Source organism: Epinephelus fuscoguttatus, linkage group LG7 (genome assembly GCF_011397635.1).
Source record: "Epinephelus fuscoguttatus linkage group LG7, E.fuscoguttatus.final_Chr_v1".
Taxonomy (NCBI): domain Eukaryota; kingdom Metazoa; phylum Chordata; class Actinopteri; order Perciformes; family Serranidae; genus Epinephelus; species Epinephelus fuscoguttatus.
The window spans coordinates 36,833,474-36,859,771 of record NC_064758.1 but is presented as its reverse complement, the minus strand read 5'-3'; the positions used below and the strand labels follow the sequence as shown (position 1 = coordinate 36,859,771).

General features: G+C 40.4%; 2 protein-coding genes across 3 annotated transcripts; one reads left to right on the top strand and one right to left on the bottom strand.

Annotated features, from left to right (window-relative positions):
* Positions 1–10,814: 10,814 nt before the first annotated feature.
* On the bottom strand, positions 10,815–23,078 carry bin2a (bridging integrator 2a). The gene is made up of 12 exons (XM_049580647.1): positions 22,877–23,078; positions 18,875–18,982; positions 18,703–18,783; positions 16,908–16,962; positions 16,734–16,828; positions 16,465–16,560; positions 16,216–16,323; positions 16,036–16,121; positions 15,880–15,955; positions 15,713–15,795; positions 13,423–14,020; positions 10,815–13,308 (listed from the first exon to the last, which is right to left on the bottom strand). Exons 2-12 carry the CDS (start codon positions 18,956–18,958, stop codon positions 13,255–13,257), a joined length of 1,416 nt encoding a protein of 471 aa, XP_049436604.1. The 5' UTR covers positions 18,959–18,982; positions 22,877–23,078; the 3' UTR covers positions 10,815–13,254.
* Positions 14,030–24,511, top strand: si:ch211-210c8.6 (uncharacterized). Of its 2 annotated transcripts, XM_049580649.1 has the most exons (6): positions 14,030–14,674; positions 21,307–21,473; positions 23,085–23,190; positions 23,437–23,543; positions 23,777–23,949; positions 24,038–24,511. In XM_049580649.1, the coding sequence occupies exons 2-6, from the start codon at positions 21,317–21,319 to the stop codon at positions 24,314–24,316; spliced, it is 822 nt and encodes a 273-aa protein (XP_049436606.1). In that variant the 5' UTR covers positions 14,030–14,674; positions 21,307–21,316; the 3' UTR covers positions 24,317–24,511. The 2 variants fall into 2 exon arrangements, with proteins under 2 accessions (XP_049436606.1, XP_049436605.1); XM_049580648.1 differs by lacking the exon at positions 14,030–14,674 and having other exon boundaries at positions 19,008–21,473.
* The last annotated feature ends 1,787 nt before the right edge of the window (positions 24,512–26,298 follow it).

Sequence of the window (26,298 nt, the reverse complement as noted above, 5' to 3'; positions counted from 1 at the left end):
GTCTGGGGCTGGTGCACAAAATAAGTTAAGATTGTCCTTTTAGTCCTATTTAAGGTTTCCTCATGATAAAATCAGCTGCAGGAAACACCCTTAAATCTTCTCCCTAAGGATTCCTTAAAATGTTCACTGTTGCACAAAAGACCTTAGCAACCAAAGCAAACAAAGAAAAAAAAACTTAAAGTACCTCTGACTCTGTCTCAACTACAACATGACCAAGTTTATGGTGATTAAAGAAACTAATGTTTTCTTCTTTTCTTCTGACGTTTTTTCACTAACTATAAGCCAGCTTTATGAGACGATAACAGGCATCACAAGCGTCAGTCCAAGCCAACAAACATCTCCATGGAAACACAGCAAATGAATTCATGTTTTTCCTTAACTAAGGAAACCTTTTCTGGGATTCTGTGCAACAGTGTGAGTGTCACACTTAAGGAGAAAACTTAAGGTGTTCTGTGCAACCGGTCCCAGGGTCTTCAGAGAAAAAAGGTGAGCAGACATAAGCACAGTGGTTCCCAACTGGTCCAGCCACTGGGTCCAGATTTCTCCTCGGTCATTAGTTCATGGTCCACACAGTTTAACACACTCAGCGTCCTACTTGTGTTTGGCCATGTAGTCAAGCTAGTTTGCTGTCTCTGTTAAGTAGCTCTGTCTGTATTCACTCACTCTACAGCAGGAAATTAAACTTCAAAATAAAAGCCCTGCGCCAGAAATTCATTGTACTTCAAAATAAAGTGTTTTTTACGCACTCAAGATGTTCCCGAGTCACTTGCGGTCCATTCAGAATGGACCTGCAATCCACCAGTTGGGTTTCTAGCAGGTACTGGGCTAGTTGCCTGTCTGCGACAAGCCGAACAGCTGTGGCCAAACACTGATATGCAACATTGAACTTCTTTGTTCAGTACTGTTTTACCTTTTCTGGTCACCTAGTCCATTTGTTTACGAGAGGAAGAGACCTTTGGATAATTTGGCTGCTGGTAAAAAACACCTTAACAATGAACACTGAAGGAGTCCTAACAGAGTTCATGATTAGCATGTGCCAGAAGTTACAGCTGGCTGCGATTGGTAATCCTCACCACTAGAAGTCACTAAATCCTACACACTGCTGCTTTAAAAAAGCAACATCTACCTTGCCTTCTGCTGCTGTGAATGAATTATGCTGAAAGGTTTCTAATATTTTGTCAGGCAGTTGACTCTCAAACACTGTCAACAAAAAGTCAACATAAACTTAATAACAGTTGGATTTTGTGCTGGATTATAGGGGGTGAAAATAAATGCCATTAGGCATATGTAACAAACTCAGTGAAATCTTCTGTATGCTCTCAAACATTTGAGTTCTTAGTGCACTGATCATCACTTGAAAGTCAGATTGTTGGCTTATGCCTGTTTTGAAATACAGTCAAATCACTGCAGGCAGTCACACTGTATAATGGCACTAGTTCAAAAACAAGTTTTATTGCCTTCCTTATTTATCTCAAATAGGGAAGTCATCAGTAACCATGTCTGGCACAAGGAATTATACAAAAACAAAACCAGATACAACACAATCAAATAAAGTTCAGGCTGTCCTGTACTCAAACGAGGACATTGTTTTAAACTAGCTTATAAAAGAGCTGCATAGAAAAACTTCAACTTTAAAAGCAATATAAAAGTAACTGCCCCGCAACACGTCTGTGTCTGGGGGGAACATACAGTATGGCTGAATGAAACCACAGATACTAGAGAGAAAAACTGAAACGTGGCTGATAAATAGTGCAGCAGACGAGCTCGTCTTACATTTTGATTGTTGCTGAGTATTTACTGATCATGTAACTGTGACATACTAAAACCCCACCACCTGTTTCACACCTAGCTCTGCTCATCTGAACACACACCTGTTGCCTGTCATCTGTTCTCTTCCATCAATTTTCACTCTCTTTATAATAATCTTATCTTTGGCATTGCTTGTGCGCATCTGCGTTTTTAACAACAAAAATCTTGAACATATTTCTGCCCCGTGTGCAGAAAGCAGCGACCTTTCTTCAAAACACAGATGCATAAAGTAGAGTCCTTCTTGTCTTTCTTCTCTGACTCCCTGTTAAGTCTTCTCCCTCCTTCATATGAAGTATTCCTTCTTTTCGCTCGCAGCCTGGTTATTGTACTCCTCCTCGGGGTCCTCCCCAGGAGCTGGCTCCCCTGTCGTCCTGTAATCCCCTTTGTTGTGGCAGAGATACCGGTACAGCAGGAAGCCCAAAACAGCTATCGTCAGCAGGATGAGAACAACAACCACTGGAAAAATGAGGGGAAAATATTTTTTTAAATGGAGTATTGAGGCATGATGATGAAAAAAAAGCGCAGGGTAAAGTGCCAACAGTTACCTGCTACGACGGCGGAGTCTGTACCGGCGGGGGCTGCTGCTGTTGTTGTTGTTACCACTGAGGGAGAGGAAAAAGTATTTTTTTTACCACTGGTGGCTGGTAAAGATGTGGTAAAAAGGTCATGGATTGTTCTGCTGTGCGGGACAGGAAGCAAATTGTGCCATGTCTAACAGTTCTGTGGGTCCAGCAGGAGACTGGATTGTGTGCCAGTAATAGAAAACATAAAAACAACAACAAAAAAAAAAAAGTGTAGGAGTTACCCTGAATCGTGGTGGTGTCTGCTTGTGTGGGAAGCTGAGTTAAAGGCCCCATATCTGATGCTGCACAAAACACAAGCATGACATGTGTTGATAAAACAGCACAAACTGGAAGGTTATGATATCAGGATACTTGTTGGCTGCAGCTCACAGATTCGAAGCCAAGTGAGTACATTCACAAGAGCAAACACACAGTGTACTCACCCTCTGTCACATTTGTGTTTATATATGTGGAGAGTGTTGTCGCAGGAGACATATCTGAAACTGGAAGATAAAAAACAGTGTTAAAAATGTCACAGGGCTCTATCTTCAGCCCACAGTCTGCTAGGAGCGAGTTGTGTAACTGCATAGCTGCTGGCTGAGGAGGGAATATTAAGTGTTGTGACACAGTAATCTGATTATTAAGGGCCGCAGCTGAAACTAACCTGTCAACCTCTTATTTATTTCAGAATCTTGTGTGATGCAACGGCTTAATCAGAGAACACACCGCTGGTTTAAGTACTTAGAGCTTTTAATTTAGTGAACGCAGCAATAACACATTACAGAACACTCCATTACAAGTCCTGCATTTGGAATTTCACAGAAGAGGAGGTACAAAAGTATCATCAGCAGAAGGGTCAATTAAACAGTAGACAGAAAATCAATTGGTTACTGTTTGAGTCATTTTCTAAGCAATAATACCAAACATACTTTGTTCAAGGTTCTTAAATGTGAGAATTTCCTGCCTTTATTTGTCATAAACTACTCTAAATTGAATATTTTGAGGTTTGAACTGTTTGAACAAAACAAAACATTTAATGATGTCACCTTTGGCACATTGTTTTACGACCACATGATTAACTGAGAAAAACTCTTGTCTCAAGTCAGGCAAGTCCTGAGTCATGTCCCAAGTCCTTAAAGGGAGAGTTCGGATTTTTTGAAGCGGGGTTTCTGGGGCACTTCTCCATAGTCAGTGTTTTACCTACAGTAGATCAGCACACCCCCAGTTTGGGGAGGCAGACTGGGGTCCGAGTCGGAAGCTAAGCACTGTACTACTGGGGAGGGGTCAGCAACAAAAACAGTTTTCGCCACCTAAAAAAAATGAAAATCAGTTAAAGTATACACTGTATGGAGAGTAGTTTTACTACTTTACCGTTTCCTCAGACAGCCTGTTCCAATGGGAAAGCTGTTGCCGGCCTCAGTTGCCAATCTAACCAGAACCAATGTGATCACATCACTGCAGTTTAGCCTCTTTACACTACCTCCCAGTGTGTTTTAGTATAGATTTTACTGATTACTTTTATGTCTCTATCCCAGCTATATCTCCAACCTTTTAGTGCTGTACACACCAGGACGTACTTTGAGGTCTTGGGCAGAGTCTTTTGCCTGTTCCAGAGGCCCAGCTGAAAACTAAAGGGGACAGAGCGTCCCAGTCTGCCCGAGGAAATCAGGTCGGCCGGGACAGTGATCTCTTAAGTCTCTTCTTACGACATGATTTTATCGGAGAGCCTTTTCTGATTTCACTTGAGTTATAAGTTCATTTAGACTTTTATTTCCTTGGTTTTTCTATACTGAAGTGTTTTTATCAGTTCTTTTAAAAGTTGTCGTTTTCACGTCTTGTCTGTTTCAGTTACTGACATGTAAAGCACTTTGTAAATAAAGATATTTATTATCTATGCTCTCATCAAAGCCACCAGACTCCATGGACATAAACAGCAATTTTAGCTCGCTGAACCCAGGAGATGCTGGTCTACCACTGCTACAATCACTTAGTCTATTTGTGTGATTGTGTAACTGTAGTGAATCACCAAACACTTAAGTCACACAATAACACAAACAAAATAACTGTTGGAGGCAGCAGTAGACCAGCAGCTCCTGTGTTCAGTGATGTTAAATCACTGTTTTTCTCAATAGAGTCTGGCACTGAAGGGCACAATATCATGGCTTCATTTTCCTGTTGGAAATCAGTCTGACATCAAGGTGAAGCAGTGAAAATACTCTCAGTATCGTGTACAATTAAACTGATACTATTTTTTTTAGGTGGCTAAAATACATTTTATTGCCAACCCCTCCATAGCAGCACATTGCTTAGCTTCCGAGTTGGACTCCAGCCTGCTTCTCCAAACTGAGGTCGTGCTGACTGTAGGTAATATACTATCTATGGATGAGTACCTCATACAAACCCACTTTAAAAAAAACTCAACATCTGGCCAGTGGCTTTGAGATTTAATGTCCTCACTAAAATAAGAGATGCTGTGCTTCTCTGCCAGTGGTTGAGAAAAAAATTGTAAGACCTGGGGACCCTTTTTGTCTCAGCTCTCAATGTGTTTTAATTCAGCCCTTGACATTAAAAAAAAGTAAAAAGTAAAACTTGAGTCTAGGAACAGAAAACCCTGCACACTGCTCTTGCTCAGCTGCACAATTTACTAGTAACGCTAACGTTTCTGTCCTCCTGGACCTTCGTCAGGAGTGTTCAACACCATTATTTCCAACACTGAGCTTAAATAGAAACTGCTCCACCCATTTCACAGGTGTGCACAGGTGTGGGGGAATTAATCAGCTGTGGGTTTGTTTTCCACTAACTGACACCAGCCTGTGCACCATATGTCACACATCCCACAGATGAAAGAACAAGGGAACAAAAACAAACAGAAAAAAAACCCCATTCCATTCAAAGACTCAGGTGATATTTTCCAATGTACCTGCATCTGAGACAGTTGGATGTGCAAATATCTTTCAAACAAATAGTAAAATCTGAGTCCATTGATGTTGCTGCTCTGCATGTTAAATTCTAGACATTGTGTGGAACATTTAAAGGAACGAAAAAATAGGAGCGGAGGATGGGTGGGGGCTGGGAGGGAAGGGCTGTTGTATCATATAAGCTATCACTGTCATTGCCTCGGGGTTGTGTCTCCTTTTGTTTGTTCTGCACACTGATGTAAACTGTGCGGCGCTGTGTAACGTGTCTGCTCAGCCCTGGCGTTTTTTGTCCTTTATAAAATATTTTGCAGCTGCCCTTACAAAGTACATACTGTAGCATGCAGTATGCACACAATCAGGACGTACTACTTCCTCATAATGTTACGCACTGAACTTTGACCCTCTTGCTTTTTTATCCGTTACCTTGGAGATAAAACAAACGCCACTCACAGAGTTCTCCAAAGATGAAGGTCAATCCTGCTGTTGTTACTTTGCAATGTATGTATACATACTAAATCTTTTTCTGACATACTATATGATATGTATGGGTATTGGAACACACAGATAAAGTGCTCTGTGCCACTGGGCTGTCACCTCTTTGTCAGTTGGGTGGTCGATATGCTCTTGTCCGACCAAATTCTCATTGGTTGGATCATCCTTGGAGCTACTTTAATAAGTGTTCACCAAAGCAGTTCTTTTCCCAGCAATTGCTGTTGAGCACTTGTATTTGTCCTCTATGACAGCTGGTCTTGGTGGTGTTTGTCCCACCCCTTCTCCACTGTGATTAGATGGCTGGTGACATTGACAAGCCCAGCCTCTTACCCAAAGTTTAACATTTTTCAGCTCTCATTTTTTATCAAAAAAACTGCAAAATAATCACAGAAGACGTGCACCATTTTATCCGTATGGATTTTTTTTACAGAGTCTCCAAAAAGACACCACAGTTCAAGGCTGGATTACAATGTTCAAGTGCACTCAGCACACTGTGGCCGACTTGGCTGATCTAGAGATAACGTGATACATTCGCAGCGGAGCGCTCATTGGAAAGTTACAATGGTGACACAGTGGAAGTGCAATTTAAAGTGAGTTTCTGGACCACAGTAGCCTGGAAATCCAGACCCAAATCTAGAAAGATTTAGGGTCTGGCTATGAGTAATGCAAATGGCCCAACTCGAGGGGCGGCACCAAGCCGTGACCTATACGCTTAGCTACGTGTATCTGGTTGGCAAAACAGTAAAAACGTCCTTCTTGCAAAGGAAAGATTCGAGCGCCGTCTTCTGTTCCTCTTTTAGAGAAAAAGCCAAGTCTAACTCGTTCACTGTAGTGGCCAAAGCAGTTTCAAACAACTGGTGTTCATCCGTAGCCATCTTGCAATGTTTACTGACTGATTCCGGACTTCGTCATCGCAGCGCTGTCGTCATCTGTTTAGCTCGCCTCTGGCCCGCCTATATCAGATACACCGATGTGATTGGTGCAGCTCGGCTACAAGGGCAGGGGTAATGAACATCATTACTGATTGCCAGAGTGACTCACTGAGCAAATTCAAATTGTGCTCTCGCGAGAACTCTGGATTTCCAGGGTAGGACCACAGCGTTCTGGAGAGATACTTTGATGTGTACAACATTGCCGACCTTAACATACTTAAATCTTTGGTCCCTGGGCTAAGGTATCAAGTATTTTGAAGTCACGAGTCATTGGTGTAATTGTCCGAGTCAAGCTGCAGGTCTTTTTTGATTTGTCTGACTCAAGTCCGAGTCATGTGACCCCACAGCTCTGGAAAATAATCTGCAGATTAACTGCAAATGAAAATAAAATTCAGTCGCAGCCCTGATCAGCAAAAAATACTTAAAAGTATCAAAAGTAAAAGTACTCATACGACGGCAGAATGGCCCCAGTTAGAGCATTGTTTGATTAGTTACAGTATATTATTGGATTAAAGTTAATGACACATGTTATTGTTATATCTGGTGGAAGTAAAGCTAGTTTTAACAACAAACCAAACTGTTAGATCTTAAAATCTATGACCTTAAGCCATAATTTATAAGATGACAAACTATTTTGTGTGTAAAAGCTGATCTGCAAAGTAACTAGTAGCAAATCTTTCAGATAAATGTAGTCAAGGGCTGCAACTGACGATTATTTTCTCGATTAACCAATAATTCGGTCTTTAAAATGTCAGAAAATAGTGAAAACTGGCCAATCTAGTTTCTCTGATTCAAAGGTGGTGTCTTTAAATGTCTTGTTTTGTCAGTCCAAAACCCAAAGATATCAGTTTATTATAATATAAAACAAACAAAAATCCATCTCTGAGGCTGAAAACAGCATTTTCTATCCTTTTTATGACAAAATTACTTACATTTATCAAAATAGTTAGCTTTTATTCTTCTGTTGATCTGTTATACAGCTAATTGTTGAAGCTCTATGGGCAATTAGACAACTAACCTTTTCAACAATTGCCATTTCAATATCCTAGAGCACGAGTTCACTTCATTAAATGTCTTGTATTCTTCAACCAACAGTCCAGACTCCCATAATGAGTAGTTTACTATGACGTAAGTGGTTCTTAACAGCAAATTATTGCATTTGAGAACTTGGAGGCATCAAATGTTTAACATTTTTACTTAAAATTACCTAATTACAATGAATCCTTTATGAAAACAGTTGCAGATTAATTTTATTTCTATAAACTAATCGACTAATCATCTTATCACTGCAGCACTAATGTAGTCAAATGGAAGTATAAAGCAGCATTATGATAAAAAACAATGGTAAAGTCGCCTAAAAGTACCTAAAAACTTAACTTCTCTAAATACAACTCTTTTAGTAAAATATCAAACGTGTCATGGCAGGGCCAGAAAAAGTAAGAAAGACATTTGCAATGCAAAAAATAAGCAGGTGAACTTACTGTTCATGGTTGGTTTGTTAGCTTACTGGTTACCTGCAGGAAACAAACAAACAAACAACCATGATGACATTTCCGCAGCTCTTATTGTTAATGTAACTCACGTGGAAATAAGGTCAACACCTTTTCCACCATTGTTACCGACACTGACTTTCTTTGTCTTAGTCTAATATTTAAAACGAACGACTAAACTTCTTCTTCGTCCTCGTTATGTTACATTAAATGACCCAAAGAAGAAGAAGTCACTCCGAGACGAACAGCTCCGTATAAACGACATTTCCAGGTGAAGACTTCACGACTCTCAGACACTCAACAATCAGTCATTGTTCATCACAGCTGTTGGCTGATGTCTTACCTGGGCGCAGCGGAGACTCTCAAACCGAACTGACCGGTTAAATCCGACCGTTCAACCGTTAACGGGACGTTAAACGTGGAGGAAACTAACGCACACTCGGTAACAGTGAAACTCGCTAAGTTTGAAACGTAATCTGTGTGTGAGTCTGCTGAGGAGTCTGAAACTCTGCGTCTGTGAAATACAAGCAGCGATACTTTGCTCCCACCGACACTCGTGAGTCACGCAGCTCGCGCTCTCGATTTCCGCCCCTCCCTTTCCTCCCCCGTGTCCGTGTCGAAGATCGTCTATCAGCAGCATGTGTCACTACGGAGGTTAAATATGTGACACAAGGAGGATGTGCCAGCTAGCAAACTAGATATACATTTAATATTTTAAGGAAGATTTGATGTCACATATATATATTTTTTTTTAAATGTTTTTTTTATTTGTTTTAAGGAAGACAGATGCTAACTATACAAGAAAACATAAGAGCAACTTAAAAAATAATTACAAAAAAAACCCAATACCTCCACAGGATGATTAGAAATATAAAAATAAAAAAAAGAACTGATATGTAAATAATTAAAAATGTAGAAAAAAATAAAAATCGAAGGAAAAAACAAATAATAAAAAAGAGAAATAGATAGATGTAATCATAAAAATACCAACAAACAAGAAGACAACTGAGTCAATTAAATTAATTAATCAAATTATTATTATCAAATTATTTTTGTTATTTTGTTTAATTATTTTCATTACAAATTAATTTGCCTTTAAGTGGATTTTTCATTTAATGCTTTGGTCTGTAAAATATTAAAACAGTAAAATATAACATGATGATGATGAATAAATACAAAAATAATTAAATAATTTAAAAAAAACCCGAATAAACAGAAATAAAAATAAGGAGGAAAATGAAAATAGTACTAAATTATAAAATAGTAATAATTTAGATAATTTTGTAATATTTGAAAGTCCCTTCTACAGTAGGGATACACGTTAATTATTTTAATTGTAAATTAATTAATTTGTAAGTTAATGGTTAGGTCTGTAAAATGTCACAAAATTGTTTAAAAAAACACGATAACAATAAGTAAATATTTAAATTATTAAATGAATAAATGAAAATGCAATAGGAAAAAAATGGAATATATTCAGAAAAATAATAATGAACAGGCAGCACGGTGGTGTGGTGGTTAGCACTGTCGCCTCACAGCAAGAGGGTTGCCGGTTCGATCCCAGGCGTGGGAGCCCTTCTGTGCGGAGTTTGCATGTTCTCCCCGTGTCAGCGTGGGTTCTCTCTGGGCACTCCGGCTTCCTCCCACAGTCCAAAGACATGCAGATTGGGGACTAGGTTAATTGATAACTCTAAATTGTCCGTAGGTGTGAATGTGAGCGTGAGTGGTTGTCTGTCTCTATGTGTCAGCCCTGCGATAGTCTGGTGACCTGTCCAGGGTGTACCCTGCCTCTCGCCCGATGTCAGCTGGGATAGGCTCCAGCGCCCCCGCGACCCTCAAGAGGATGAAGCGGTTAGAAGATGAATGAATGAATGAATGAATGAATGAATAATTTTCTCATTTTGACTGTCCATTCTACAGTAAGTATACATTTGCCTATTCATTTTTCAGGTGATAATCTGGTCTAAAAAATTAAGGGTTACCCATATTCCAGCGATTTAGTGTTGTACAAATATTTGGAGGGCTTAAAAGTGACAGATTCCAAAAGGAATAGTCAAAATCTGTGCAGCAGAGGCTGATTTATACTGACTTTTAGTTCCCAGCATGGGTGAAGCATACCAGTCCCATTTAAGGCAACTTGGTAGCATCTTTCATTTGCTGCACTCCATGCGGCTGTGCCAGTTTTCATATTATCACAGCTTTTAAGTGTTAGCAGAGACAGTGTGGTAGCTTTTCTTTTTGGATTCAGATACAATGAGCCACATGAAATATGTGATTGTTGTTAACAGTGTTGTGTGGGCATGTGGTGTTTTGTTTTCCACATTAGACCAGCCCAAACCAGCACTGTGCCGGTCAGATTTTGGGGCACACCCGACATCCTTCCTGCATGGGACACAACTATGTTTTTCAAACCCAAAGCCAAAGCTGAGGTGACATCATCGGGGTTATTTTCTCAAAGCTGACACAAAGCTTACTGACAGAGTCACGGGAGACACTAAAGGTGTTTACACAGGCAGAGTGATATTCCTTAAAGATGAGTAAACTGTTGTCATCAAGTATTTATCAAGGAGAGTACTCATTTTTAAAGACAGTCATATTCAGCCGGACATGTTAAGATGATGCATTGATTTATTGTCCAGTCAAAACACACAAATCAGCTCTCCTTCCTTCTAGTTTTTTATAAACAACAACAACAAAATATTTCCAAGTCCACCCATTCTCTGTTACACAAGTAGTCTGTCTCTCAGGCTGACAGAGAGGCAGCTCCAGAGTTCATGTCACTGGGGGAATAATCATCCAGATGACTTTGCAGTTTAAAAAAAGTTTTAAAGAAGTCCAAAACTGCTTAAACCTGCAAAACATTAGCTTGAATGCTGTCATTGAAAAACGTCTGTATTCTGTGTTTCCTCTTGATCAGCTTCGTCACACATTCATACCCCTTTAACATGGAACAGGTTCCTTTAGGGGTCCCATACCTAAGTTTGAACCATTCGAGAATTTCCACCAATAAATAAATTGGCAAGGAACCGGAAGAGTTGGCTCTAAGTTGGAAAGAAAAACCTGCACGTTTTCCTTGACCCGAAGAGCAAACTGTGATGTCATCAGTGTCATATTCTACAGGTTGGAAAGAAAGAGTTTGCAGGTAGTCACTGCGATCAGCCATCTTGCCACTAATCTTTACTCATGTTGTGCATTATGTAATGCCATCTGTTGATGACACATCCTTGATTACAATCCATCCATCCATCCATTTTCATCCACTTATCCGAGGCCAGGTCGCAGGGTCAGCAGCTAAGCAAAGCACCCCAGATATCCCTCTCCCCAGCAGCACTTTCCTGCTCCTCCTGGGGGACCCTGAGGCTTTCCCAGACCAGATGAGATATGTAATCCCTCCAGCGTGTTCTGGGTCTGCCCCGGGGCTGGAATACCTCAAATGGGAGCGCCTAGGAGGCATCCTGATCAGGTGCCCGAACCACCTCAACTGACCCCTTTCGACTCGAAGGAGCAGTGGCTCTACTCTGGATGTCCGAGCTCCTTACCCTATCCTATCTCCAAGGCTGAGCCCAGAGCACCCTACGATGGAAAACGCTTGTTTCCGCGATCTCATTCTTTCAGTCACTACCCAGAGCTCATGACCATAGGTGAGGATTGGGACGTAGATGGACCAATAAATCGAAAGCTTTGCCTTCTGGCTCAGCTTGATGACAATGATTAAGCGTCATCAGTTCAAGAACCGGTGCTCATTTGGTGGACAGGAGGTATCAGTGCCACATTTGAGATCATATTTCAGAAGCACCTATAAACTCTGAAAAATCAGCAAGTGGTTTCTGCATCCTGATTGTAACCATAATAAAAATCCTTGTTCCGGTTCAGGAAGTGAGAGACACTGGGTTCAGCTGACCACAACACATTACAGGAAGTTCACATAATGTCTTTTTCTTATAATAAATAAAGCACATTTTCTATAATCTAACTACATATTCCAGTAAAGGCTGACCCCTCATAGCCAGACTATTCCCAACATTTAAACTCTGGAATTCAACTGTGTTTTATTTAGACATTTGGTCCCAATTACTTTTTTAAACGTTTTAGATTAATGACTTTAAAAGCAGGAAGTCATATCTCTCCGCTTCTCCATTAATGTAGGTCATGTTGAGTTCACAGTGAAGTCAGCTTGGAAATCTGGGCCAAGTGAGAGCTCACTGTTTTTGTCCCTGTCATTTTATGACCTCCACTAGCAGAGAAGAAACCACAGCTGTTGACACCTTATTTAAAATTAAATTAAACAAGACAGAGGGATTTATTGTGTACACATTTCATGATTGTTTCTGTATGTCTACGTATGCATATTCAACAAATTAGCATAAACGCGATACAAAATATGATCATTGTTTGTAATTACAAGGAGTTTATCATCAGTGTATGTCTACAGTAATTAACATGTTCATGTTTTGTGCATGAAAAAGATCAAACATACTTACATTTAATTCAAATTGAAATGGGAAATGAAGTTCACAGCACAGTACATCTGCACACGGTGACCATACTGCAGTCAGTAAGAAAGTTTTCTTACAATGTAAACCTGTCAGCGCATTTCATTATGTTCATACACATATAAAAAACTACTCTGATTTTAAAATGTTTGATGCAGAATATAATAAAATCTGCGGGATTAAGTCTGGTCCTCCTGTCATGTATCTATACTTTTAAAGGGATACTTGTGGCTGTCAGACAAATATGACTTTACCCATACTCTGCACTGATTTCAATAAAAGATAAATAAGAAAACTAACTCCAACATGTCAATGCACAGTCCATCATTCATTCCCCCCACACATGGACACTTCAGTGCGGCTGTCTCCACATTTTTTCTCTTGTGCAGCTGTTGATGTCAATCTCTCCTGCACTTCTCTGGTTAAATCAACACATGGCAGACACAGATTTATAAAAAGCTCAGTCAAATACAGAAACAAGACAGAACGGAATAAGAGTATTGATCATATGTGACAGATTTTTCATGAAAAACATACAAACCTAGAGTTTTAATACGCTAAACATCTGTGCTTTTTGAGTCCGGAGATGCCTGTGTTTCTGCAGGAGCATCCTAGATGGAACACAAAGACAAGTCAAGTTTAATAGGAGAGTCGTGACAGAAAACAATAGTGTACACATAGAGGACGTGTGCATCACAAATTCCTCAGCTAATCAAATGACAGACCTTGTAAGGAATGCTCAGGTCCTTGGTGTCAGACTTCAACCCAGAAACTTCACCATTCTCCAGCCCGTTTGGTTTAGGAGTGTCGAGGTTGTCCTCTTCAATGTGCAGCGGGCCGTCATCTGCTGCAGACAGCTGAATCTCCAAGCTCACGGAATCACAGGAGTTGTTCAGTTCAGAGCTGCTGTCACTCGGTGGAGCTTTCTCACCGTCTCCCTTATTTTCAGATTCTGCAGGAGGCTTAGGCTCAGACTCCTCTTCTTTCCTGCCCTTCTCCTCTTCCACCTGGTTGCTGCCTTCTCCTGAGTTCAGCTCATTTCCAGCTGCAGCGTCTTCTTGTGCAGGAGAACTGGGGGTCTCACTGTGGCTCGATCCTGCATTCAGGTCCCTGGACTCAGAGACGGGGTCCTCCGGAAGAGGTGGCTGTGGGGTGACTGCAAGGATGCTGCTCTCTCTGGACAGAGTGCTGTGGCGAGGTTTGTCCGGGGACCTGAAGCTAAACCTCTGGCTCGGTCTAGGACTGTAGCTCTTGTGGAAATCAGAGAAGCTGGATTTCCAGGCCTTAGGGGACATCAGAGTTCGTCTCTTGAGGGAGCCATACCTGGAATATTTTTGCAAGAGTAATCAGACAAAAAGCAAGGGAAATTAATAATTTGCTCCTATCCTCAAATGGAGATGTATTCATCATAAAATAAAGGTTCATTGGAGAGCACTTTGTCTGTGGGATGTATAGCATCCAAGGCATCATCAGCATGAAAATATAACAAGTAATATAGTAAATATTACAGCTTTGGACCCAAAGTGAAGCTTTTTGGTCATAAACATGGAATAATGGCAAAGAAGATTTTTGTGGCTGCAAAAAACAACCCTGTAAACTAGGCCTGGGCGGTATCAAGGTATTGTGGTATACTGTAATATCTATACACAGTTTCTGTAGGCAATGGGACAAGATTTTAATATTGGTTCTAGCTTCTGGTAGGTAAACAGTCAATGTGGAGAGGCGAGACACATTGGCTGAAATGCAATCTCGGAACCAGTCGGTTATGATGAAAGTTGGCTTTATATTAGCTTTTTAAAAAAAGTATCTGCATTCGTATGCAGATGTTTTTTTTTTAGAGATTAGCTTCAATGAGTGGCGCAGGGAAGAGGAAGTCTTGCCCTGGTTATCCACTGGCTGATATTGACCCTTGCCCCCAGAGGCTTTATAGTCGTCAGACTGAAAGCCATTGGGTTCCAAGACTGCCAGATCCTGAAGGTAAGTTCTTTCTAATACTGTAAGAAATATAGATGCTCCTCTCTCTATTAAACTGACACAGAGATGCTGCATTGAGGTAATGTAATACACAGCACACACCACCAGAGGTCAGTCTCTACTCGCAAAACAGGCAACTGAGCTGAGAAAGCTGGCGATTGCGAGTGGTGGGGATAACGTTACAGGCCTCTGTCCCTGTTTAAGAGTATTGCTACATATAACTTTGTCTTGACATGGCTTCTTCCAACTACAAAAGCAGTTTATTAGCCACATAATTTTATTCAAGACATCATCTCTGTACAGCCCACTGATGTGTCGGAATATGCGGCAACAAGTCTCATTGGGTCCTCCAGCAAGAAGAGTGCTTATTTCCTATCTAGTCATCATTCTGTAGCCCATAAGAAACCCAGCAAGACTTGTCTAAGCAGTAGCCTAGACAATGCCATCTTGGCCGGTCAGAAGTGACCAAATCTGGATGAGGGGGTGGAGCTCTGACTGAGGAGCGAAGGACACCACCAGCAAACAGCCTGTCACTCAAAGCCCCCATCCTCAGATATACATAACTTTAAACCTTAATAAAACACAAACAGGTGAGTCATATAAAAATTCACCCCCTGAACAGTTGCAAGAGGGGGTAAATTAGCAACAGAGACCAGTACCAGGCTGTAAACATGTTTATTTTTGCTGTAAAGTTGCACATTTTACCATGGGCGGGTCTGTGAGGATAGTCTCAAGTGGCCGTTCAAAGAGCTGCAGTTTTTGGCACTTCCTCGTTGGCTTCATTTTTCAGCCCAAGAGGTTGCCACTCAATAATTATCTTTAAAAACCGTATATCCCCATAAACTATCAGGAAGGTATAAAGGTGTGACAAAACAGATACCGCCCAAGCCCACTGTCAGTTTGCAATTTACAGTGTGACCTGCATAAAGTTTAGCAGAGCTTCAACTGTCATGAGTAGACGATACCATTTTAAGGTAAACTATTCCCCCCAAACTGCCGACTATTAAAGCATAATGTCTTAAGATAAGAAGAAAAACATACCGCTGCATTCCCTTCAGAGCAAACACTTTGTCCGGATGCTGAGCCTGCAGCTCTTTTATCACGTTCTGTAGATCAAGGTTGAGCTGAAAGAAAAAAGGACTGGTAAAAAAAAAAAACTATTTTATAAGAATGAATATTGTGTGCCAACTTATTTCAGAAAAACATACCGTACTCATTTCCTTGTAGAAGATGTCTCGTAAACTTGACACAGCTGAGAAGACTGTCACAAAGCATCCAATACGGCTAAGAAGGAAGAAGAAATATCAGAATGTTAAAAACATGTGCAGCCTCACATCTCATATGATAATAGAAAATATTCAGACCTTTCATAGAGCACAGGCAGCTCCTCTTTTAACTCAGTGTTGATGCCTTCGTAGACACTTTTGGCAGCATTCATCTCCTCTTCTGCCTGCAGAGTAAATTCATCTCAAGATTTATTTATTGAGCAAATAAAGGTTGAAATACATTAGTATAAAAGAGATGTGCATGTCATCATTAGTAACCTTGTTTATCTTGACATCATCCCTCTTCTTAGCAGTCTGCAGTGCCTCCAGGTGGTGAAGGGAAGAGTCGTAGTCCACCAGTTTTCTTCCCCTCTTTGCTACTTTCTCCTGCAGATTGAGAAGACCCAGATATAATATGTGTGTGTGCATGTGTGAGCTGCTTGTGTGTGTTTCTGGGATTTTGTGTGTTTACTCTCAGGCCTTTTTTTGTCTGTCTGGTTTCTGTTTACCTTCTTCCTCTTGTCTTACCCTGACATCTGGGAATTGGCTCACGTAGGACTCCATGGTGCGTACGGCCTGGTCTAATAGCTTCACCTCCAAGTCATTCCACAGGAGGTCCTCTCCCTTATTAAAAGGCGCAGCATAAATATTGCATTAATTATGTATGAAGAGAAGGAGAGAGAAGGCGTTTTGTTCCCCTGGCAATCCTGCTGCTTTTGCACTTGTAAAACACAAATGTGCAGTGGTAGATCAGGAGCTGCTCTGGGTTTGATGTTATCACTGATGTTCATACAGACCTCTACAATGGCTCCTAAATCTTCCTCTCCAGCCCAGTCAGTTTCATAAGCATCATACAGAGACTGGGAAAGGCGCCTCGAAGCTTCACGCATGTCTGTAACAAGCAGAATTGTCTGTATGAGGCCTGCAGAGGACACAAATCTACAGCTCTGAAGTATATAACACATTTTCACCTCTCACTGCATTGATGTAGTTCCTCATATCCTTGTATATCCGGTTCCCATCAGTCTGCAAATAGACAAAAGGTTTGCATGATTGTTTGTCTTTTAGATTTATGACTTCAATGATGTTTGATCTCTGAGTAAAGTCAATATCCCAGTGTTTGCATGCACAGTCGAGACAGCAGTGGAAATGTTTAGGTTTAAAGGGACAGTTCAACCCAAATCAGAAATACACATTGTTCCTCTTACCTGTAGTGCTGTTTATCAGTCTAGATTATTTTGGTGTGAGTTGCAGAGTGTTAGAGATATCAGCCGTAGAGATGTCTGCCTTCTCTTCAGTATAATGGAACTAGATGGCACTCAGCATGTTGTGCTCAAAGTGCCAAGAAATACATTTGAAAACCTCAACAACGATGCCTCTTTACAGAAACCATGACCTGGTTCCTAAAAATAATCCACAGGCTTTGTTGTGAGCAGTTTCATGTAGGTGCTATTTTATTTCTACCAAACTACACGGTCCAACTCTATCGTTGCACAGAAGGAAGTGTGCATCTACTCATGGCCAAGAGATTCGTTGTCATGATAGCACAAGATGTAAACATTAGTGGCGTCCTCTTTTGCTGAGCTGTAACGTTAGCTAGCTCAGTGGTCTCACAAGCATGAGCATTTCATTATTGTGTAGATTGGTGCCATGCTATTGTTCCAATGGCCCAAAATTCCAACGCGCCATTTGTCTGAAAAAAGTGCCATTGGACCAAAAACCCATTTCTACAACAGCCTATTATCCCAAAAACAAATCCCCTCTTCTCCAAAGTTCCATTTCTCTGAAAGCACTCAATCCCTAAAGCTAGTTTCATTCAAAACCCTCTACAACAAAGGTCAAGTGCTGGCTAAAAGCACACCAGAGCTGTACCCACTCTTAACTAAATGCGTTCAAACTTTTAAGGGGTATTAGTGTAAGTGTATTGATGTAAGTATACCTCAGTATATGTACTGTGGTATGTGTATAGTGGTATGTCTATTGTAGAAGATGTATTGTGGGATATGTTGTGATGTTTGTGTTGTGGTATATGTACTGTGGTATGTGTATATATGTGTGTGATGTATGTTGTAGTATGTGGATTGTGGTTTATGTATTTTATTGTGCCTTCCATGTTTGCAGTATATTGTGGTTTAAACTGTATATTTTAAATAACATTTTAGGTCTACATGTAATAGCAATAGCTATAAACTCAAGATTGGGTTGTCTTACTGCAAGTAGTGTGTGTTTCAGAATAATGGGACTTCAGAACAATGGGATAACGGCTGTTGGTCCACAAGGGCATTTTTCTGACTAACAGGAGAATTTTAGGCCATTGGAAGAATGGGCAGTCCTTGAGTAGATGTATGCTTCCTTCTGCGTCGTGGTACGGTTAGTGGATGTAGTTTACTAGAAAGAAAATAGTTCCTACATGAAACTGCTCACAACAAGGTCTGTGGATTATCTTGAGTAGCCAGGTCATGATTTCTGGAAAGAGACATTGCCGTTGAGTTTTTTTTAAATGTATTTTTTTGGCCCTTTAAGCACCACAAGCTGAGTGCCATCTAGTTCCATTATATTAGAGAGAAGGCAGATATCTCTACAGCTGATATCTCCAACACTCTGCAACTCACACCGAAAAAATGTAGGCTGATAAGCAGTTCTACAGATAAGAGAAAAAATATGCACTTTTGATTTTGGGTTGAACTGTTTCTTTAACTGGGAGTCACACACACATTATAGTAACTCCATATGTATTATTTTCTCCCACAGCGGCGAGATGATTACCTGCTGGTCATTAAACTGCTGGAGAAAATGTTCAAACTGGTCGTCTTTGCTCTCCACTGTCTTCCCCAGCTTTTGCAGCACCTGCAGAAAAAAGAAAATACCTCAGAGCAACAGCTACTTAAATAAGTTCTCTCTCTTGTTATCTGGGAAACAAGAACTAGCAGATATTTACCTTTTCTTTGCTTCTGCTCAGCTGCCTTTGGACTTTTTTAGCAAAGTCACCAGAGCTGCCCTTTGGACTTGCGCTCTCAGCCATGTTTTGTTACGACTGTGTTTATTCCTGATGATGTAGGGAAACAGAGAGGAAATGTTAATATTTAATGTACAACACGCCTGCACCGTGTCAGATAGATAGATAGATAGATAGATAGATAGATAGGTATTTATTTAATTCAAATAGTTTTTAATCTGTTTTCTCACCTTTCAGCCTGTCTCTGTTCTGTTGTAACTCATAACTTGACTTTTTCATAGGAGTATTTATAATAGTATTTAAATGTAATGATATTAGATGAGGTGGCAAAAACAGGGAAAGTGAAGCGCATCTCAATATCCTCTTTATGTTCACCTCAGTGAGCAAAGTAGTAAAAAAGAAGTCCTGATGTTGCCTCCAGAAGCCTCTCAGCAGTGATGGAAAATGTATTCGGAACATTTACTCAAGTGATAATGCACCACGCTATAAAAATACTGCATTACAGGTAAAACTCCTGCATTCAAACTCAAGTAAAAAGTTGATTTTCCAGGAAGTTTTTATGCAGCAGAATGGCTCCTGTCAGAGTTTAGTTTTAGGCTACATATTTGATGTTACTTTGCTTTTAATAATTTATTCAAATATGTGTCAGTGTGGGTTTTCTCCAGGTACTCCGGCTTCCTCCCACAGTCCAAAGACATGCAGGTTAATTGGTGACTCTAAATTGTCTGTAGGTGTGAATGTGAGTGTGAATGGTTGTCTGTCTCAGGTCACCAGACTATCACAGACTATCTCTGTGATAGTCTGGTGACCTGTCCAGGGTGTACCCCGCCTCTTGCCCAGTGTTAGCTGGGATAGGCTCCAGCACCCTTTTATAGCAGCATTTTATTGTTGTAGCTGGTGGAGTTGAAGCTCAGTTGACTTCCGTCTACACTGCTGTGTGGTTGAATCTGTTCTAAAGGTCATATATTGTAGCTCCTGATATGTTTTGTTCGTAAAATTACATTTATAAAGTTGTCTAACTAGCTATAGCTGTAAAATGTTTCCCTCTAAAACATACATTCATTACATTTCATTTATAAATTTGAGGTACTTGCACTTAAGTATTTTTATTTTATACAACTTTATACTGCAACTACACTACAATTGAAAGGGAAATATTGTTGTTTTGACATTTATCTGACAGCATTAGTTACTGTCAGTGTTTGGAAGGTTACTTTTGAAATGTAATGGGCTACAAATTGCTAATTACCTTGTAAAAAAGGAAAAAAGTATTTTAATGACTTCATCAAAGTAATGTAACTGATAACATTTGATTGCTTTTTGATTACTTTTCAAACAAATGTTTAGTTGTGGAAAAGATTTAAAGCAACAGAATGCTTTTGTAGTCTACGGGCTTTTTACCAAAAAGTTAAATATAGTTAAATTACATTTGAATGAATGAATTTACTTTATTTTAAACCAAAAAAAAAAAAACCCTAAAAAACAACACGAGACAAAGATAACAGTGTTCAAAAAGGAGGAGGTAGAAGTAAAATTTAAATGTATCTACCCCTTTTTTACATTTCTTCTTTTAACACACATATTATTTCAACAACTTCCCAATCTATTTACAACTAATATATTACTATTCCCACCTATTTACCACCCAATTAAATGAATAAGTAATAAACCCAGTTTATTTACAGTCCACATATCACCCAGTGTTACAAAATAAATATGGACCCCCCTGACACAACTTTTCCTCGTCTATTTATCTGCCAAAATATCTCTTTTTTTGTGTAGTTTTTTTTTTTTTTTTTTAAATTTCCTCAGTAGTCAGTAGTAAAGTGATTATAATTATTTAACTCCATTAAATGTAACTAGTTACTACCCAACACTGGTTATTGTTATTTTTTAGATTAAGATTTTCCACACGAACATGTTATAATCTCAGAAAATTATACATTACATGATACATACATTACCTTATCACCACCTCACAAGCTTTTGCTAATGCATTTAACACACCAATGCTTCAGTGAGAATAATCTAATAATATTATATTCAATACTAAAACATTCACAGGAGCTGTTTTTTGCTGTTGAGTTTAAAACTTTTATTCAATTTCATTTTCAATGAAGGACTTTAACTTGTAATGGAGTTTGTTTTTTTTACAGAGTGTTATAAAGTATAATAATATTTAATAAAGGCTGTGAATACCTCCTCCATTACTGAGTAGAAGTATTAAGTAGAAGAAAACTAAACCTCTTCCCCTGTGACCTGTGGAGGCTTCCTGCATGAGCTGTAGAGGTGGAACCACACTAATCCTCTCATAACTACACTACCCAGAGTTCCCCGCCAACAGGCCACTCCCACTAGTAGAATGGCAGCGGTGAACTTTAACCGTAGTGTTTATGTATGTGTTTTTGTCGGAGGAGTGGCTCTATGACAAACTATCAGATCCCCGCGCTGCTCGCCGACCTGCAGGACATGATCATGGGGAGCACGCTGGCCAAATGTGCCGTCACCGACCTGGGCATCCAGTGGGCCGGCTGGGCCCTGGCTGCTGCCTTCAGGACCGAGAAGTTTTATGATCTGGCAGGTAATGAACAACACTGGTGATCATTTCCCTTTGTGAGTGCTGACTGAAGGCCATGTGCCGACTGGTTTTGCAGCCTGACCTGTTTTGCAGAGCAACTGGCGTTAACTCAATTTGATCGAACAGCGAAACACATTTAAACGAGATCAAACAGCCTTCACTAAACCATAAATCAGATATGAGTTGTAATTTAATTTGGAAAAAAATGTTTTTGCTGTGCAGTCACATATTGAACTGTCATCATTATAAAACCTGTTATCTAAAGCTTTGTTGTGAAACAGCAGAGAGCTCCTCCTTCATCTTAAGAAGTTCCAATCAGCTTAACATAATGGTCCTGTGTCAGCAGGGGCGTACAGAGAGATCCTGGGGCCCTCTTTTCAAACCACACAGGGGCCCCAATCATCAATGCACACAGACAGTCTCCCTACAAGTAACTGCTGCTACTGAGTCTCACTTTTGCATTTGTAAAAGATATTTCACCTCTAGTTCCAACTGCCTGAACATGATTTACAACAGGGGTGGGCTATATACCAATGATAATCAATGTACTGCGGCTTGTTCCACTTGGGATGTATAAAATATATCCTGAGCATGGAGTATAAATTGTCATGTCATTTATTAAGCCACCGGCACAAACATGATATGTTACACACACTCTGATAGTGTGAGCAGGCGAGGCGAGTGTTTTTGACTTTGCAGGGCTCCGAACAGCAACCATTAAATCGCATTTTTGCAACCATGGAGCACCAGTGCAACTCAGAAGTATTATTAATATATGAACTGGAGAGTTGTTACTTAGGTTCATGCTCACAGTGAATAAATCCTCATATTTAACGGTATTGCTCTGTTGACAGGAGCTTCAAGTACACGACAAATTCTGTCCTGAGACGAGCCGGGTGCTTCAAAATAAAAGTACCAGTGGTTCCACTCTGATTTATTTTATTATAAAAATACATAATTTAACTTTTTAAGTTAAGTTTTTTAAGTTTTTATATATATATATTTTTTTAACTTTATTGTATCGCCTAAAAATACTGTGATATTATGTCCTCTAGAGCGGAAACAGTTTGTCAGCCGGTCAACAGAGAAGTTACCGGCAACTTTTTTTTTTTTTTTTTTGATAATTGAGTTTCTTTTATGGCTATTTCCCTGCAAAAATAAACTAAACATTACTCAGAATTAAGAGATTAAACTGAGAAATGAAATTAAACTGAGTTTAATAAGGTGATTGACATTTGTGACAAGTTCTGAGCCTAAAAAGTTGAGTATACGAGCAATGACAAAGTCAGGAGTGCCTTCAGGCTTAAAGTTAGACAACTACCAAATCATTCGTTACATGTATAACGGTGCAGCTTACCTGTCGACACAAATGACTGATTTCTTTCACAATTTCTCAAATGAATCACCTTGACACTTCTCTTTGACTGGTCCTCTCCTGGTTGTCGCCGTGCGCTATGCTCCTGGATATTTTACCCTTGAACTTTGGAACCAATCGTCTGCAGTATCCTGGGTAAAAGATTTATTGAACACGCCTTACTGTGCAACAGGTAGAGCCATCCGCTGTGCCCATGTCTCAACACACCCACTCACTCTGTCTCTTTTTTTCTCTCCCAGGATCGGGCACTTTTATACTACTTGCCCACCTGAGTCGTATCTGGGGAGGAGCCAGTCATGTCCGTCAGAAGGTGCAGACTGGGTTGGTGACAGCATGGGGACTCAGGTAAGTTAAGGCAGCGTTGACCCCCGTTGTTCAACACCAGGTGACATTCCCTGCTGCACAGTTAAATAAAACTCCAACAGAGGAATGCTGATTTTATCCTCTTCCATTGAAACCTGCAGAGTTTGAGTTATGGAGGGTCCTTGGCGAGGTCAGGGAAGGAACTAATGGATGTGAAACCTTAGAGTCAGGTTAATGAATAATGCCTGTGGTTAATGTGAGTGGACGTTAACCATGTTCTGTCCGCAGGCTGGGTACATTCCTCTTCATGCGGATCTTGAAGGACGGTCATGATCGCAGGTTCAACAATGTCAGAGACAGCCCAGGGACTTTCTTTGTATATTGGAGTATTCAAGGTACTTTGCAGAGATGTGAACACCCTCTTCTCATTGCTGTAGTCCTTGACCAACTCAGCACCCACATGAAGGGAGGGTTGCATGTATAAATCACTGTCAGGTGCCTAGCTTAGTATGCATTTATTCCATGTACTGTAGAAGCTGTTGGTTACTGTAAATTGAATGCATTTAGTTCATGGTGGTATTAAGGCAAGGTTGGTTAAATATGATTCATTTTTTCCTCTTTCTCCCAGCCGTATGGGTATTTATGACCCTCCTGCCCACCCTCATGCTGAACAGTGAGAAGCGAGATGTGCCTCTGGGAACGAGGGACTACATTGGCTGGACTATGTGGGGCCTTGGCTTCGCTGCTGAGGCTATTGCTGACCAGCAGAAATGGCTTTTCAAGCGTGACCCAGATAATGCTGTAAGTTAGCAGGCCTCATGCTGTGCAACCCTTAATGCATCATTCACTCAGTGTAACTATACTGTCCAATTTGCTCTTGTGCCTCCAGGGGAAATTCATCCAGAGTGGGCTGTGGGCTTACAGCAGACATCCGAACTATTTTGGAGAGATCCTGCAATGGTCTGGCCTCTGGCTCTCTGCCTCATCAGTGATGGAGGGTTCCCAGTATCTGAGTGTGGCATCACCTCTCTTCGTCTGGTTCCTGCTGCGTTACGTCAGCGGTATCCCCATCCTGGAGAAGCAGGCCATGAAGAAGTGGGGGTCTGACCCAGGCTTCCAGGACTACATCAAGAACACTCCTCTGCTCTGGCCATGGCCTAAATTTTGATGTAACAATGAACAGTGATGAACATTTTCTCAACCGCTGTACCAATAATTGCCTCACACAAAGAACATACGCCCATTCAAGTCACTGTATACGACACTCAGGACATTTTTAGAGCAGCAAACCACTATAGGCTATGTAACAGTTTAATGGAGGAATGGCGTCCTGTGCAAAGAATGAAATCATACTCCTCCTGTGTTTGTTGTAGTCCGAGTTTTTCTGTTGTTTTGGCACTGTCCAGCAGCATGTGCATGTAAGTGCATGTAATTCCCTGTGTGTGTGTGTGTCTGTCTCACTGGCATTTTCAAACACAAGTACACAAATCAGTTTCACTATAACTCGCAGTATTCACAGACAAAGCACTTGTCTTTATCTGGACACATTTTCCCCACAAATACAATATGCTAATAACACAAGCCTATGGCATTTTACATTGTATAAATTAGCCTAGCGGCGAGCAGAGATTTCCTCTTTTCATATGAAGCCAGGGACAACAGCAACATTTAACAAAGGTAACATTATAAAATCCGGCTTCAGCTTCTGCTTGTCAGTCTGTTCTTTATCAATTCCCCTATTGATTTCTGATCAGTTTTCTGTGTGGAAAAAAAATAAGCCAGCACAGGTTCTTAGCATCAAGGCAATTATTTTCTTACCTTAGAGTCTGGCCACAGTGTAGCTGCCTGGTGCTAATGTTCTTTCAACAGGATATTTACCCTCTAAAAGGGACGTGCTGCATTCAGGGAGGCCATGGCACTCGTGTGTAGTTTCAAATATATGACAATATTGGAATTTAAACCCCCGTTGCTCAGACAGCTGTTTCAGCACATTACTGGTGTTTCCACCCAAACCTGAGATGATCATTACAAGCAGCACTGTTGTCATCTGTCTTGGTGAAATGAAGCTCTTGGACCGTTTCTTCCTCACCATCATGACTCCTTTTGGCATGTTTCTTTCCAGTAGTAAAGACATGAGTTTGACGTCATTATTTCACAACGCTCAACTATCAGAAAATGGCATCAATAATAGGAACTGATAAGCATGGATATGTGATATCTCAAACAATTTAAAACCAGTTCTTGATTCCCATCCCTGCTCATACAGGGATGGGCTAATACTATTAGCTTTGTCAGTGCTGTTCACGCTGTGAGCACTGTTAGCTGCCAGCTGAGCCACCTCCATGTTGAGATCTGTGTACAGACAATCTCAGCTCAGACTCTGGATCATAAATGTGCTCTGAATGTTGTTAACAGTGTTCTGAGACATAAGATTTTAAACGAGTTACGTGATTTTCCTGTCACTTTGTACTTCTTTGTAATTCTGTAAAATACATTCCAATACATTACACCAAGTCTTTACATATAAATCTCTCTGTGGTGTGCTATTATTGAGAGCTAAGGAAGTACACTGTAGTCAAGACTATGAAGCTACCGTTTATTTTCACCTCTCAGTCTCTAAATTTAGAGGTTGAGTATTTCTACTGATTCTTAGTCGTGTGATTGTAGAATCAAAAATTAAGGTGTGAATGGTATCTTAAAGGTCCAGCCTTAAGGATTTAGCAGCATCTCGTGTGAGGTTGCGAAACTGAAACTTTGCCAATGAGATCTACAGTGTCTGATGCAAAAACGCGAGTGGCCCGATCTAGAGCTAGTGCTTGATTTGTAATTTGTTATAAACCAACATTCTAAGGTAACATAAACATATTTTTGTGTCAGGTGATGGACATAGACGTTAATGAAAACATGGTTATGAATATTATAGACTATTTCTGCCAAAACGTGCCCCTAAATTCCACACACTGTACCTTTAACTGGTGGTTTGAAGTGTAAACGAGGCCATCAGTGTCAAACTGGCCCTTGTAACTCAACAAAGGAGACACACTAGAGCTGTCGGTGTGCTTCATCATAACTTGTGTGACTTTTTTGTACATTTCTGAACCCAATCATCACTTCCACTTCACTCATTTATTGTCCAGTCATGTGGAGATG

Bases quoted from the DNA above. Each gene is read 5' to 3' on its own strand.
- bin2a (XM_049580647.1), bottom strand. From the start codon at position 18,958: ATGGCTGAGAGCGCAAGTCCAAAGGGCAGCTCTGGTGACTTTGCTAAA. The intron at 16,963-18,702 runs GTAATCATCTCG...GTCTATTTGCAG, and splicing joins AGCAGTTTAATGACCAGCAG to ACTGATGGGAACCGGATATA. The intron at 15,956-16,035 runs GTCTGAATATTT...CTTCCTTCTTAG, and splicing joins CTGCCTGTGCTCTATGAAAG to CCGTATTGGATGCTTTGTGA.
- si:ch211-210c8.6 (XM_049580648.1), top strand. From the start codon at position 21,290: ATGTGTTTTTGTCGGAGGAGTGGCTCTATGACAAACTATCAGATCCCC. The intron at 21,474-23,084 runs GTAATGAACAAC...TTTCTCTCCCAG, and splicing joins GAAGTTTTATGATCTGGCAG to GATCGGGCACTTTTATACTA. The intron at 23,544-23,776 runs GTACTTTGCAGA...TCTTTCTCCCAG, and splicing joins TGTATATTGGAGTATTCAAG to CCGTATGGGTATTTATGACC.